Source organism: Rhineura floridana, chromosome 13 (genome assembly GCF_030035675.1).
Source record: "Rhineura floridana isolate rRhiFlo1 chromosome 13, rRhiFlo1.hap2, whole genome shotgun sequence".
In the NCBI taxonomy this organism is placed as follows: domain Eukaryota; kingdom Metazoa; phylum Chordata; class Lepidosauria; order Squamata; family Rhineuridae; genus Rhineura; species Rhineura floridana.
In genome coordinates this window covers 14,900,629-14,915,149 of record NC_084492.1, presented here as the reverse complement: position 1 = coordinate 14,915,149, position 14,521 = coordinate 14,900,629, and the positions used below count along the sequence as shown (strand labels likewise).

The 14,521-nt window shown below is 42.1% G+C and overlaps 1 protein-coding gene across 12 annotated transcripts in view; it reads left to right on the top strand.

The window, feature by feature from the left end:
- Window positions 1-438: 438 nt before the first annotated feature.
- The window catches only part of WWOX (WW domain containing oxidoreductase), a 797,581-nt gene continuing 783,498 nt past the window's right edge, over window positions 439-14,521 (top strand). For all 12 annotated transcript variants that reach the window (XM_061594672.1, XM_061594680.1, XM_061594677.1 and 9 more), the window contains exon 1: window positions 439-699. In XM_061594672.1, the coding sequence (XP_061450656.1) occupies window positions 593-699 (107 nt within the window). In that variant the 5' untranslated portion in view covers window positions 439-592. The remainder of the gene's footprint in view (window positions 700-14,521) is intronic.

The following is a 14,521-nucleotide window of genomic DNA, read 5'->3' as shown; positions in this document are numbered from 1 at the left end:
TTCCATAGCCATGTGAAATGAGCCTCGCTGGGATATAAGGGTTCAGGGAATCCCTAAAATACCCTGGACCTAATTTGTTCAGGGCTTTGTAAATTAATTAATTGCTGAAATTGGGCTGCTGCTTGCTGGAGAATTTCCCCTTTATTATTTTCTTCTTATTAGTAGAAGCGGCATTTGCAGACAGCAGTCCTCTTTTCCCGCACCTTTCTATCGGAAAGAGCGAATCGTTTTCCTCACACTCCCGACGCAGTCCAACTTGGCCGCTGCTACAACCAACTGCGCGCAGGTGCACCCTACTACCTTTCTCCTTCCGCGAAAAGCAACGTTGCCACGTGCTTTCCCCTTCCCGGGGACTACATTTCCCAGGGTGCGTTTTGCTCCCTGCGCGCTGGGATTGGCTCAGGAGCACCGGAAGGGGCTGTCTTCCCCTCCCCAACCTATTTGGAAGAAGAAGTCCGGCGAGCTACCGCTCTGTTAGGGAGGGTCGAGCGTTGCGCGGAGGTGAGAGCGCAGGTGCGGGTTTGATGAGAAGCTTTTTCGGTTTGTTTATAAGAGACCCGGCGAGCGGCGGCGCGTGTCGGGCGGCGCGGGCATGGCGGCGCTGAAGTACGCGGGGCTGGACGACACCGACAGCGAGGAGGAGCTACCGCCTGGCTGGGAGGAAAGGACCACTAAAGACGGCTGGGTCTATTATGCCAAGTGAGTGAGGGACCCTGGCTATCGTCTGTAAGGTGAAGTTTGGGGGGCCTGTGCCCCGGATTATGAGGGTAGAATGTAGGAACAGCCTCATTTCTTTACTGGTTTTATGGGACAGGGTGGGGTTCAGAAAGCCTCTTTCCCTTTCGGTAGTTCATGAGGCTGGGGCAGAAAACTGCCTTCCTTAGAAGTTTAAGACGGGTTCCCAAGCTGTGGTCCGTGGGCCACCAGTGGTCTGCAAGCTTCATGCAGGCGGTCTACGGCGTGTCTGCATTAAGTTTTCATACTGACTTTTAATTGCGCTTTTATTTCTTACGTTGTGTTTCATGGTGTCAGGATTTGAAGTCCATGGAATGGCAACGGCAATGCCGTAACATTCAATATAGGAAACAGAAGAAGCAAGGAGATACAATTTTAAGAAAGACAGTGTCTAGCACAGCCCCTTAAAATTGCCAAAGCAAGCAGCAGAATCGTGGAGCGGTTCACCAAGACCATCCACAATTTTCAAGTGGTCTGTGGAGATTAAGACTTTGGGGACCACTGGTTTAAGGAGATTGAGGGTGTGATATTTATTTATTTATTTTATTTTAAATATTTCTATGCTGCCCTTCCACCCTACAATAGGGCACTCAGGGCAGCTACAATAAAACAGAACACGTATAGTAAAATACACAATAAAAACACAAGCATTGCAGTAAATTAAAATGCATAAAATACAATTAAAATACAAAAATGCATTATACATACACATGCATATACATACAAACATACATACATGTATATATGTGCATACACATATAAGAGAGTGAGAATAAAAGAACTTAAAAGATAAAAAACTTTAAACAGTGTCAGGCTGACACGTCAGTCCCAACCAAAGACTCTCTGGAACAAAATAGCTTTTACAAGTTTCCGGAAGACTATCAGGGAGGGAGCAAAGCGGGCTTCTTGGGGCAGGGAATTCCGAAGTCTGGGAGCCACAACTGAAAAGGCTCTCTCCCTTGTGCCTGTCAGTCTAACTTCTTTCATTCCAGGCACGCAGAAGAGACCAGAGGCAGATGATCTTAAATCCAGGGTAGGAACCTATAGACATGACTTCCGGGAAAGATGGCTACCGCAAACGCAGCATGAGCGAGCTCTCTCCCGTAAGATTTAAAATATCTCGTCTCTAAGTAGGACTTAGAATGCCTCTGAAATTAGCAATCTAATTCCTTTTTACTACTTGACATTTTTATGGACTGATAAAACTGTTAAACCTGAAATTTATAGCCTATGCCCCTGCCTCTGTATCCTGCTTTCGACAAACTCGTCTGCTGCTGTAACAACAAACAGACCTAGTCATAACAGACGAGTCGACAATTAATCTTCATTTAAACCTATGCGAATCATTTCTTAAAATGGTGCTAACAAGACAGAGATGCAAAGAGCTAGCAGAAAACCAATTACCTATGCCCATAGCTCAAGACTCAGGACAATCAAAAATTACTGCCTTTTTTCATCAAGATGCAAAAACAAAGCAACAGAACAAGGATGATAATATGACCGCAGCACAATCGCCATTGATTCATGACTGGTCCCTAGATCAAATAAACGATTGCGCCTCTTTGAGACCTGATCTGCTTTCTATTCCACTCAACGTCGAGCTGGCTGAAGCTGAATTATCAGCCAAAGGAAAACTGCCTGAAGACTATTCGCTGGGATTATCCGCCCCTCCCTCTTCATCTTCCACTGTGACTCCTGACTGCGAGGGGAGTGTGGAAAATGAGGAAGATGACGCAATTGCTCTTTCTACACCGACAGCTAATCTTATGGGCACTCTCTTTGGTAGTACTTGATGAATTAAATCTAATCAGGTCGTTCCTCGCAGAATGCAATGAGCTTTTAAAGACGCTGACTCAAGCAGCTAAAGCTCTTTCGCCCAGAGAGCCAGCATGTTTGAAACTTCCCAAGAAAAACAAAACTGAGAAAGAACAGGTAAAGGGGAAGGAATTACCGCCCCAGGTGGCCCCACAACAGATGTCCAAGAAACGAAAGAAAAAAGTGAAGCAATTTAAGAAGCCTAAAAACATCAAAAACTTTAAACAACTGTTTTACAGGAGATTAAATTACAAACCTCTGTTTGCGATCCTGAAAGCAGCCGAAGCAGTAACATCTCACTTAGGAAACAAGCCAGCATCGGCAAAGACTCTTGCCACAGCCTCAAAGGACTCTCAGAAATATGCTCACAGAGACATATCCTCCGCTTCACATATGAAATCTCATACTCCTCCTCCTTTTCTTGCATCTGAGGAAGGCATGCACTCAACAAGCAATTCCTACGACAGTTTGAGAATAATATCCACGGATCAAAAAACTATAAAGACTGATCTGGCCCTGATACAAATGGACTTAGTTATTGAACAAAACAAAGTAGTGCTGCTTAACTACCCTAACTTTCCCAGAAACAGTAATCACCATCCAAACAAACTTCAATTCTTTGAATACCTAAGCTCATTCTTACCAATACAATTCGCCATGTCTGACATAACAGGTATTATGTTCCTCTATAATCATACCACAAGAGTAATAATAACTTTCATAAACTCGGAATCAGCAAGAAAATTTTATTCTTTAAAGTCACACCTGGCATTTCAAGGTTTATTTATAACTCACTGCTTCAGGAATGTGGCTCCTCCTGCTCCTCTGCTGACTAGACCAACGCCAGTAAGAACTATTATTACAACGCCTAACAACAAGTCTTACCACAATAACGCCTCGACTGAACCAAAGGAGGTACCCAATTCTCCAACTTCACCACACCTCTGCTCATTAAAGAATTCAAACGATGACTCACGCGAATCTGAAGATCTACAATTGATTGCAGTCTTTCCGGATCTTCCACCAGACGAACAAGCTAATATAATTATGAGACTGGATCATTTGAGGACGGACCTTTTGCATCAACAACATTTGGCGTCCTCAATTAACAGACCTTCTTCAAACATCAAGGCTCCTGGTATCTCACAACAGACAACTGAACCAACCCCCCCCAGCCCAACATGGATGGAAAGACAATACCTCCAACCTGATGAGCTTGGCTCCCCGGCGCAACATGTACAATTCCCCCCCTCCTGTCAGCAAAAGGGGAACCTATATATTTCTAATGTCAGTGTGATACGCCCCGAGCTTGAGCAAATTTGCCCACTCTCTGACCCGGAGAACTAGCCCTGTATGTGTCATGACAAACCATCACAAGATCAGATAATTCACTCCAACTCCCCATCACCGCCTCTTATACCTACCCTTAACATCGTATTTTGGAATATTGCGGGTTGGAATAACAAGGCTTTAGATACAGATTTTCTCTCTTTCCTCCAATCTTTTGACATTATATGTCTTCAAGAGACTTGGCTAACGGATGAAAATAAGCCCCTCTTAGATGGATTTAAATGCTGGGCTAAACCTGCCCATCGTGTAGCTAAAAAAGGATGTGCTAGTGGCGGGCTAGCTTTCTTAATATCCACTAAGATCCATGTGTCAGTGACAGAAATAACAGGGCCACTTCCATCTACATGTTATGCGCTAAAAATAACTACCAACCCCCCGCTCCACTCCTTTATCTGTGTTAATGCTTATTTTTCACCCCTTACCCCAAGACTGAGGGTCCAAGCCTGGCATGATTTTGATGATTTTATTGAATTAATTTATCAAAAACACCCCAACCACAACTTAATAATCGGGGGTGACTTTAACGCCAGAATAGGCACAAATTCCCCATATGTTCATGCTCATGACCCACAGAATTTCTTTGATTCTGATCTGGCCTTATTTCATCGTAAGTCTCGAGATAATTTAACCAACAAAATTGGTCAGGCGTTTGTCAAGAGCATGATTTCGGCAAACCTTTTTTGCCTAAATGGCTCGAACTTTGATAGATCCAATGGCTTTTTCACTTGTATTACCAAAAGAGGGGCCAGCGTGGTGGATTATGTACTGGTCTCCCCGCAAATTCTAGATCATATAAATGAACTTTCTATTGGAGATAGATCAGAAAGTGACCACTTACCATTGATCTTGAAATTATACATGTCAATTACACAGACAACTCACCAGAATATGAGTTGTAAAATAGATTCTTTTCAACGCCCTGGCCGCTGAAGATGGTCGCCTACACTGATGATGGAAGTTAACCAAACACTAGAGTCCCCAAGTATGATGGACTTGCGTCACAAAGCCTCTCTTCCATCAAGCGACATCGGAGGGGTATTTGAACAGATCAATGCTCGACTCCAATTGATGGTCACTAAATCAATATCTAATAAACCTAGTACCCATCCGGACTTTAAACCATGGTTTGATAAAACTTGTCTAGCAAAAAAGAAACAAATTTGTTTCCAAACTCTGTTTACTAGACTACATTTTTCCGAGGTAGCCATTTCCAAGCTATACAAACTTAAAAGAGAATATAATAATCTCCTAAAACAAAAAAAATTGTCATATATTACCTCAATGTGGAAACAGCTTAATATGGCGGCCATGCAAGGAAATCAGAGAATTCTGGAATTTAATCCATGGCAATTTATTTAATAGACCACCGATGACAATTCCCCCAATACTTCCAGAAACGTGGATAACCCACTTCCAATCCATTTTTGAAGACCTATCCTCCTCCCAGGATACTAGGGTCACCCCTCCCACTGACTGCCCACTTTGGCCCGATGTGACAGGAGTGGAAATTGACAACTTAATAGCGTCACTTAGACCGGGGAAAGCCCCCGGTCTAGACATGATCCCTCCTGATCTTTACAAATCCTTTTCACTGTGGTGGCGCCCGATTCTTGCGGCCCTGTTTTCCAAAATAAATGAATGCGGTTGCATTCCTTCCGGTTGGAGAACAGGCATAGTACTCCCCATTTTTAAAAAGGGGGACCCTACAATACCTACAAATTACAGACCGATCACTTTACTAGATGTGGCTGCAAAATTATATGGACGCTACCTTTTAAACAAGCTATTAGAATGGGAAAGAGAAGAATCTATCATAGCCGAGGCTCAGGCGGGATTTAGAGAAGGATCTAGCACAATTGACCAAGTATATATCTTGCAACAACTCATTGGGAAAGTCAAAAAAGGGCCGCTCATGTCGCTTTATTTAGCGTTTATTGATTTCGCGGCAGCTTTTGACTCGATAGATCGTTCCCTTCTTTGGAAAAAACTAGACAAAGCTGGTATAGATAAGAGATTGCTTTGGCTTATCCAGTTGCTTCATCAAGATACCTTTATAAAAATTTGCATCGGTCTAAATGGCTCACTGTCTCAAAAGATCCCGGTCTCGAGAGGAGTCAAACAAGGATGCATTTTGGCGCCCTTCCTCTTTAATTTTTTCATTAATGACATCGTGTCTATTATGACCTCACCAGCTTTTTTCCCGCCATGAATTAAAGATAGGAAAATTCCAGCTCTCTTATATGCTGATGACCTTGTTTTGATATCTCAAAACAAGATTGGAATTAAACGCATGTTGCTCGCTCTTTTAGAATTTAGCAACCAACACAGACTGCATATTAACTACGCTAAATCAAAAATAATGATATGTGGGCAAAACAGCGGAGCCAAACATGCCTGGTACCTAAATGGTTACCATTTAGAACAGGTAAATACTTTTAAATACCTAGGTATCCATATCAACAATAACCTGAATTGGTCTCATCAATTAACACATATAAAAACTCTGGCAACTAAGATAATAGGCCAATTGAAAAAAAAATTCCATTCTAGGGGAGGGCAATTAATAAGACCCTTCCTTAAACTTTATGCTACAAAATTCATTTTGTCAATTTTATATGGTGCTGAAATTTGGGGCCCAGCCTTACGTCATGCCCTAGAACAGATTCAAAATTCTTTATTTAAGCAAATACTAGGGTTACCTAAGGCCACCCCTGCAGCCCATATCAGAGAAGAACTTAGTGCCCCTTCTCTAAAGGCTAGATCAGACCTGGTATTTCTCAGGTATCAAAAGAAACTTATTACATTCAACTCCCGATCCATGATTGGACTCTGTCGGGAGGAACAGTTGCAAAACGGACCCTGGGAGAAGAAATTTTCAAGCGTAGTGAAAACTTATGATTTAACGGAAAATTTCCTTAGAAACCTGGATCCAAGAGCATTGAGCAATCATATTTTTGGACATGAGGCGCAACGTGACAAAGCAGTTATTTCTATAGCCCCATTCTCCCTATGGTTTCCTCGTATTAAATCCTGCCATGAATGGCCACCCTATTTAGACATTCTAACTAAAGCCACTCTCCGCAGAGCATTTATTGAATTAAGATTTCAGGTCATGCCCTCTGCCTACCTAAGTGGAAGATACCTCGGTATTCCTTATGCAGAACGACTATGTCCCGCAGGGTGTAAGGCTCCCGAGGACCTAATCCACTACATGTTAGCTTGTCCCCTATTTGATCGCCCTAGGAAAATTTTTTTGGTTCCACTGATTCCAAAGAAGAAAGATTTAAATGAAGCTCAGATAATAGTATTTTTGCTATCCTCAGATCAGCCCCACATAATGATGTCTACCGCCAATTTTGCTCTGGCGGCAAAGAATCTCAGAGCAAGGCATGTTAAAGCCTGTAATTAATATAGATGCTTGTATTGCAGAATCCTTTAAACTAAACACGGATGTACAGTCTCACTAAATGTTTACATTGCATTTTATCCTATTTTATTGATGTGTTTTAATGATTATGCCTCTTCTGTAACAGCCAATGGCTATACACAGATTTAAATAAACTTAAACTTAAACTATAGACATAAGTGGTCCCTTAAGTACACTGGTCCAAGGCTGTTTAGGGCTTTAAAGGTCAAAACCTTTAAGAGATATAAGAAGTATCTCTTCACTGCCCAGTAGTTTCTGAGAGTGGGATATAGGACATCACCTTTTTTAGCAGGTTATGGGATTGGGGTCTTATGAGGGAGGGATATAGACAGTCTCTCTCTCCCTTTGCCCTTAATAGTTCATGAGGGTGGGCTACACAATCACCTTTTTGTGGTTTGTGGGATTGGGGTTGGATAAAGAAAGTTCCTCCCCTGTAGTTTATGAGGGCGGGATACAAAAACTCACCTGTCTGAGTTGTTTTTGAGGTTTTTGGGAAGGGGATTATGAGAGTGGGAGGTGATGCAGAATGTCACTTACGTTAGTGGACTTGCTGAGAAGTCACCTGTGTTTGGTGTCTTCTGGAGATTGGGGGGGATTATGAGGGTAGGGCACAGAAAATCACACCCCCTTAGTGGTTTCTGAAGTTGGTGTGAAGGGGGATACGAGCCATTGCCTCTGCTTCTGCAGGTTTGGTAGGGTGGCCAGGGAATAGTTGTGCAGAAGAGTTCCCTCTCTTTAAAACAAACAAAGAAGTACAGCATAGCACACAAGTCTTCTGGTATCTTTCAAGGTTAACAGATATACAACATATTAACTCAGAAGTAAATGCTTCTGGTCAGGTAAACAATAAAACTGTGTTGGGATTATGTAGATAAATACCAGCAGTATGCATACTGTATACCACCAAGTATTCTAATGCCGGGAAAACAGCAAAGGAGATGAGATGCACTCTCCACCTTGGCTACAATGACCTCAGTTTTGGGAAGGGGAACCAAAAGAGTATAGCCATATGTCTGTACCTTAGTGAAGTATAGGTGTGCTTATGCACTTAATTAGTGACCTTATCATGGCTTCCTCGTTAGTGGCAGGTTAACCAGCTGTCCTTATATTGTTTTGTGTTTGATATTTTTGCCTCTAGTCTTACTCAGTTTGCAGGCAGGGCACCAATACACAACTCACCTGTGTCACCAAGATATAAGTGCAAATGAAACATAAGAAGCCATAATTACTAATAGACATACGACACTGAAAACTGTTTTGAGGGAATACAAGTGCATAAGAATGCCTTGTGCTAAAAGATGAAAGCTTCCGGAGATGCGACGGAAGATGGCTGCTGGCAGGCAGGTCCACTAGCGAGCTCTGGAGCTCATACCCACCTCGCCTCTTTTTTTGCTATCTTTAGAGATATTCTTTGGAAATTTTTATTCTGGAACCTAACAGCATCAACAACACCTATTTTTTGAAGGCTATGGAACCATTTTATCAGCAAGAAAACAGACTCTCTATCAGCCGGTGAGTCACAACTCTGCTTCGCATTACTAACTCAAGGAATATAATTTACCATAACAAAATCTAAGGATTCCTAAGATAAAACTACTTAGCCTTGGAGTCGACAATTTATAATTATACCTCCGTTCATCTTAGAGTTTAAAAGGCAAACCTTATAGTTTTTAAAATGGTTCAAACAAGGAAAAGATGTTATGAACATGACCATAAATCAGACCAGGTTTTGGAAGAATCTGGGAATGGGGATCAACAGCTTAAACTTACAAACTTCTTTTTACCAACCAAAGCGGATAAGACAAAGAGAAATGCGTCACGATCTACTGAGAAAACCCCTTCCCAAATCGAAACAGAACAATTCTGTTCCTGCTTGAGTGAGGAATTCCAGGCAAGGGATGACCCAGAAATTATACAAAGCCTGGTGTATGGAACATCCACAGATCCCCTTTTTGGGCAGACGCATACACCTAGTCTGATCAACTCTCTGCTGCAGGTATCTGAAAGCAAGGAGACGCCATCTTCCTCTCTGTACAAGGACACTGACTTACATTCCCCCTTAGACATTCTGTCTACTGTGCATGCTACAGACATCGACAGCCAGACTCCCATTTTTACTCAGTCACAGCCATCTTCTGCCTGCTCTACAGAAGTTACTGAAACCACGGAACTGGCACAAATTGGCCAAAAACTACTTCTAACTGGCCAAAAATGTCTGCAGTTACAATTAGCCATTGTGGCAAAAGAGACTGAAAACATCAAAGCTTTTTTGGAAGAAACAAACAACCTTCTAAAATCATTTATGGAAGAACTATCCAAACTATATTTGAGCCTAAACTACACTCTTCCCCCCCACAAAACAACAACAAACATATGTGCAAACATAAAGAAACCTCGTATTGCACCTAAGGAGAAAAAATCCAAAAACATAAAAAATTACAAACCGCCAAGGAGTAAGAAGATGAACTTTCAGAAACTTTTTAAAGTACTTAAAGCTCAACAGCAAACAGCTTCGCAAACAAAGAATTTATCTGCTTCATCTACAGCGAGAACACCCCCTAGATCTTATTGCAAAGCCTTACCAGAAAGCAAAAAAAGTCCAAATCTCCCAGAGCTACTTACTCACCCCAACCCGAGGTCCTATAGCGGAATATGCTCTACCAATAACAAGATTTCACGACGGGAGAATACAAATGGGAATTGGCTTCTTAAATATAATTCAAACAAACTTGCACTGCTGAATCTTCCTCTTCTTAACATCAAAGAAAAAGTAAACATCAGGAAGCAAAGAGTGTGTTACGCCCTCCAGTCGTTAGGTGTAATGGATTTATGGCCTGACGATATCTCGTATGTGGAATTCCTTTACAACCCCTCAACAAAAACGTCTGCTTTACTTACCTTTAAATCGGCTGAGACAACAGCACGGATAATTGCAAATAAATCCCTTCTCAGCTACCATGGAATATCCGTTCAGAGACATTTCACAAACCTGGCCAGTCCAATTTCCTTGTTCACAAAGAGAACTCCAACAACAAACCTTATCTCTTCACATGAGAGGAGGAAGTTTTCCTTGAACAGCAGCAAAAATATATCAAACTCTGGAAACTTGGATCCATTCCTGGAACAGCTTCCTCTTAAAAGCACATTAAACATGAACTGCTCTTCTCTATCATTAGGACCAACTATGCTGGAAAAGAATTTATCCCCTTTGACTCCCCCAGCACAAGAAACATTAAACTTTGAAACACTTAACTCCATAAACTCTGATCTTATTATTTTGGATGAAGTAAGCTCCTCCCCACCACCAGCTCCCATTTTCGTTCCGTTACAGTCACCTCCTTCTCTGGTAAACAGTAAGGAAAATCAAGATCTTGCATTTGACTTTGCTTGTGAGGGAGAGGAGGAACTATTAAATAGTTTCCATACATTCACTGAGATTGAACAAAGTGAGGTCATAAACAAAATGCAGAATCTGTTAAACAATCTAAGGGCAAAAAGGACATGTTCCAGATACTTGGAGGACTATGAACTGAACTCACCATCCAGCATTCAAGTTTCTCCTCTGAAAGTTCCCTTAAAGGTACTGCCACATTGTTACTCAAATGTTTGTAGACCTAGCACAATATGTGATGTGATAGTACATGAGGTTCCTGAACTGACTTGACAACCCTTATTAAATTCTAAAAACCCGATTCTGTCCTGTGAATCTCCTGAAAAAATGGTAAACCCTCATTTCAGGACACCACAGCACTCACTCTGCAAATCTTATACAGCAAAGGAAATTTCTCATCCTACGAATCCAATTATTAATGCATGCCAGGTTTCTGTTCTCTCACCTAATTTTACATTCGACCTTCTCTCCTGGAACATTGCAGGGTGGAATGCCAAACAAAAAATTCCTGACTTTATTACTTTTCTGAACAAATTTGACTTAATTTTCTTACAGGAGACGTGGTGTACCCTTAAATTAATAGTGGATGGTTTCTCTTGTTCATGTTTACCAGCGACCTATTCCCAACCCAGTTCCAAAGGCAGACCCAAAGGAGGCCTAGCCATACTCATTTCTACTTCTGTAACAGCTCGCTCTATAAATTTAACCCCTTGTAAAAACATTGCACAGGCTGTTTTATTATCTTTTAGCACATTTTCTCTTCTGTTAGTAAATGTTTATATTCCCCCTCATGCCTCTCGGGCACAAATTGACTGTGACTGGGACGTTCTTACCAATTATCTAACATCACTCGAGGCTAAATTCCCCAAAGCGCCTCTCATTGTTATGGGTGATTTCAACGCCAGGTCTGGCCGCCACAATGATGCGCTATTTGCTTCAAACCTCTGGGGGGGCGAGGACACCGCCCCATACCTCCCAGGCTATGCTAGGACTTCCAAGGACCCCAAGATAAATTATGGTGGAATATGTTTATACCGATTCCTTGCTAGACACAGCCTAATAATGTTGAATGGTCATAAGCAGATAGATTCATGTGCGGAATTTACCTACATCTCTGGCCTCAGGTGCAGTGTCATCGATTACGCCTTGATCTCGCATTCCCTGTTCAGGTTTATTTTGGACTTTTCTGTCGGCTCCAGACAGGATAGTGATCACCTTCCCCTTACCTTTTCCTTTTATCTACCAGAACGCGGTCACTTGCTCCTTACCCATAAACCAATGGCAAATCTAATCCACCCTACCCATAAAAGGACATTTTGGACTCCCACAGTAGCCTCTAATGTGGCCTTATTTCTCACTTCCCCCTCTGCCCTGTCCTTACAGAGGGAGATCATGCATGCTTCTGATTCATATTTAGCGTCAATAGCGTATAACTCCTTAATTACCAAACTTAAAGCCTCTATTATCCCACCATCTTCTTCCTTCAGGGCTCCTCCTACCACTGGTTTTCCCAGATGGTTTGATAAGGACTGTCTTGATGCTAAGAAACAGCTGAGACGGCTATACCTTCAATATCGACACCAAAATTTAACCACCCTCCCCCCTGAGTATTTTATTATCAAAAAATACTACAAGCATATGATAGTCATCAAAAAAAGGCAGGTGATGCATGAAGATTGGGAAGCCTTAATTCAAGTCTCCAGATCAAATAATTCGAAGTGTTTTTGGGAGCTGATTTCTGGTTCTATGAGCCCACTAAATCCGGCCCCTTGCCACATTTCCCCATACCTCTGGGAGAAATATTTTTCTGCAAACAACGAGACTGTAAATGCTGTTTCCTTTATTGATAATTTAACAAATCTTCCCACTTGGCCACCTGTAACCCAAAAAGAAATTATTGATTTGATTGCTAGCTTGAAATCCGGCAAAGCTCCTGGACCTGATAACATACTTTCTGAAATGTTGAAGGTGCACCAAGCTTGGTGGGCCCCTCTTCTAGCAAATTTCTTTACTCTGATCAATAATTCCGGATGCTTCCCTGAGTCTTGGCTTGAATCCATAGTTATCCCTATATTTAAAAAAGGGAACAAAGAGGACCCAGCAAATTACCGCCCAATTAGCCTCCTTTCCATTATTGGCAAACTATATGCCTGCTACTTAAAAGAGAGACTCTCATTTTGGTTGGAGGAGGATAATATCCTTGGGAGGGAGCAGGCAGCTTTCCGGAAAGGTAGGTCTGGGATAGAACACTGTGTGATTTTAAATCACTTAGCTGAAAAATACAAGAACCGCTGGGGTAACGGCCTGTTTGTTGCCTTTGTCGACTTGAAATCGGCTTTTGATTCCATCCCTAGGGAGATACTATGGGCGAAACTCGCAAAATCTACGATCGACAAGAGACTCCTCTTCTTAATTAGCCGTCTGCACCACCACACATCCTTTCGTGTTAGATGTAGTCGTGAAGGTCATCTCACAAACCCCATTACTACAACAAAAGGAGTTAGACAAGGCTGCATACTAGCCCCACTTTTATTTAATTTTTTCATGAATGATCTGTCCCTTTATTGTCAATCCCCGGACTTCCACCCCCCTAAGTTAGCAAACCTGCATTGTCCCTTGTTATTGTATGCAGATGACGCTGTTCTCCTTTCTGTTTCTAAAGTAGGACTCAAACGCCTAACTAAAGCTTTTATGAGTTTCTGTCATGATAACAAACTATCTATAAACTTTTCCAAAACTAAGATCTTAGCTTTTGCCAAGCACTCTCCTGCTCACGCATGGACAATTAATACCCATAAAATAGAACAGGTTTCTCATTTCAAATACCTTGGTATACTTTTTCATTCCTCTCTGTCCTGGAATCCCCATATCCGAGGGGCTATTTCTACTGCTCGCAACTTAGCCAGTGGTATTCGAAGGTTCTTCTTCACTAAAGGAGGACAATACATTCCGGCAGCCCTAAAGGTTTTTAGATCCAAAACTATTTCTCAACTTCTCTACGGGGTACCTTTATGGATTGGCGCCTTCAACTCTTCTGCGGAGGCAGTTCTCTCCTTGTTTCTCAGACAAATTTTTGGCGTTCCCAGGTGCGTTCCTGCGGCGGTCCTTAGGTTAGAATCTGGCCTAGTCTCACTTGAGTCTCAAGCGTGGTTGGCCGCCCTAAATTTCTGGTTTAAAATGTCTTATGAAAAATCTACTGGCTATCTCCCTTTACTCTGGGAAGACTCTTTTACCTCGAAATGGGCCCGTACGTTTACAAATTACCTTGCAAGTATTGGCCTCTCAATTGAACATCTGATGTCCCTTGCTCCAGAGACAGTTAAACATTCTATCCGGACTCGTATCAACGATATGGACTTCCAACGCTCCATAACTGCAGCCACCTCGACCTGCTGTCCTATTCACTTTGGTGTGAGCTTTGTGCCTATGCTCAGTGCCCCTTATCTGGAAACTCTTACGATCCCCAAATATCGTCTAGCCTTTACAAAGGCTAGATTTAACTGTCTTATCTCTGCCTTACTTGAAGGGAGATTTAAACGTATCCCGTATGCAAACCGATTATGCCTTTGTGGTGTCAGCGCCATAGAAACTCTCTCTCATGTCATCTTTGAGTGCGCCCTATATGACGATATTCGCTCCAAATTCATAACCCCCATCATAAATAAATACCCCTACAAACCGCTTAACTGTTTACTTTTACATCTTTTGTCAGCAGCTAATAAGGATACTATCTTGTCAGTTGCTAAATTTATTTTTGCGGCTCAATCAATTCGGAAGGCATCTATCCTTTCAGAAGCTTCCGC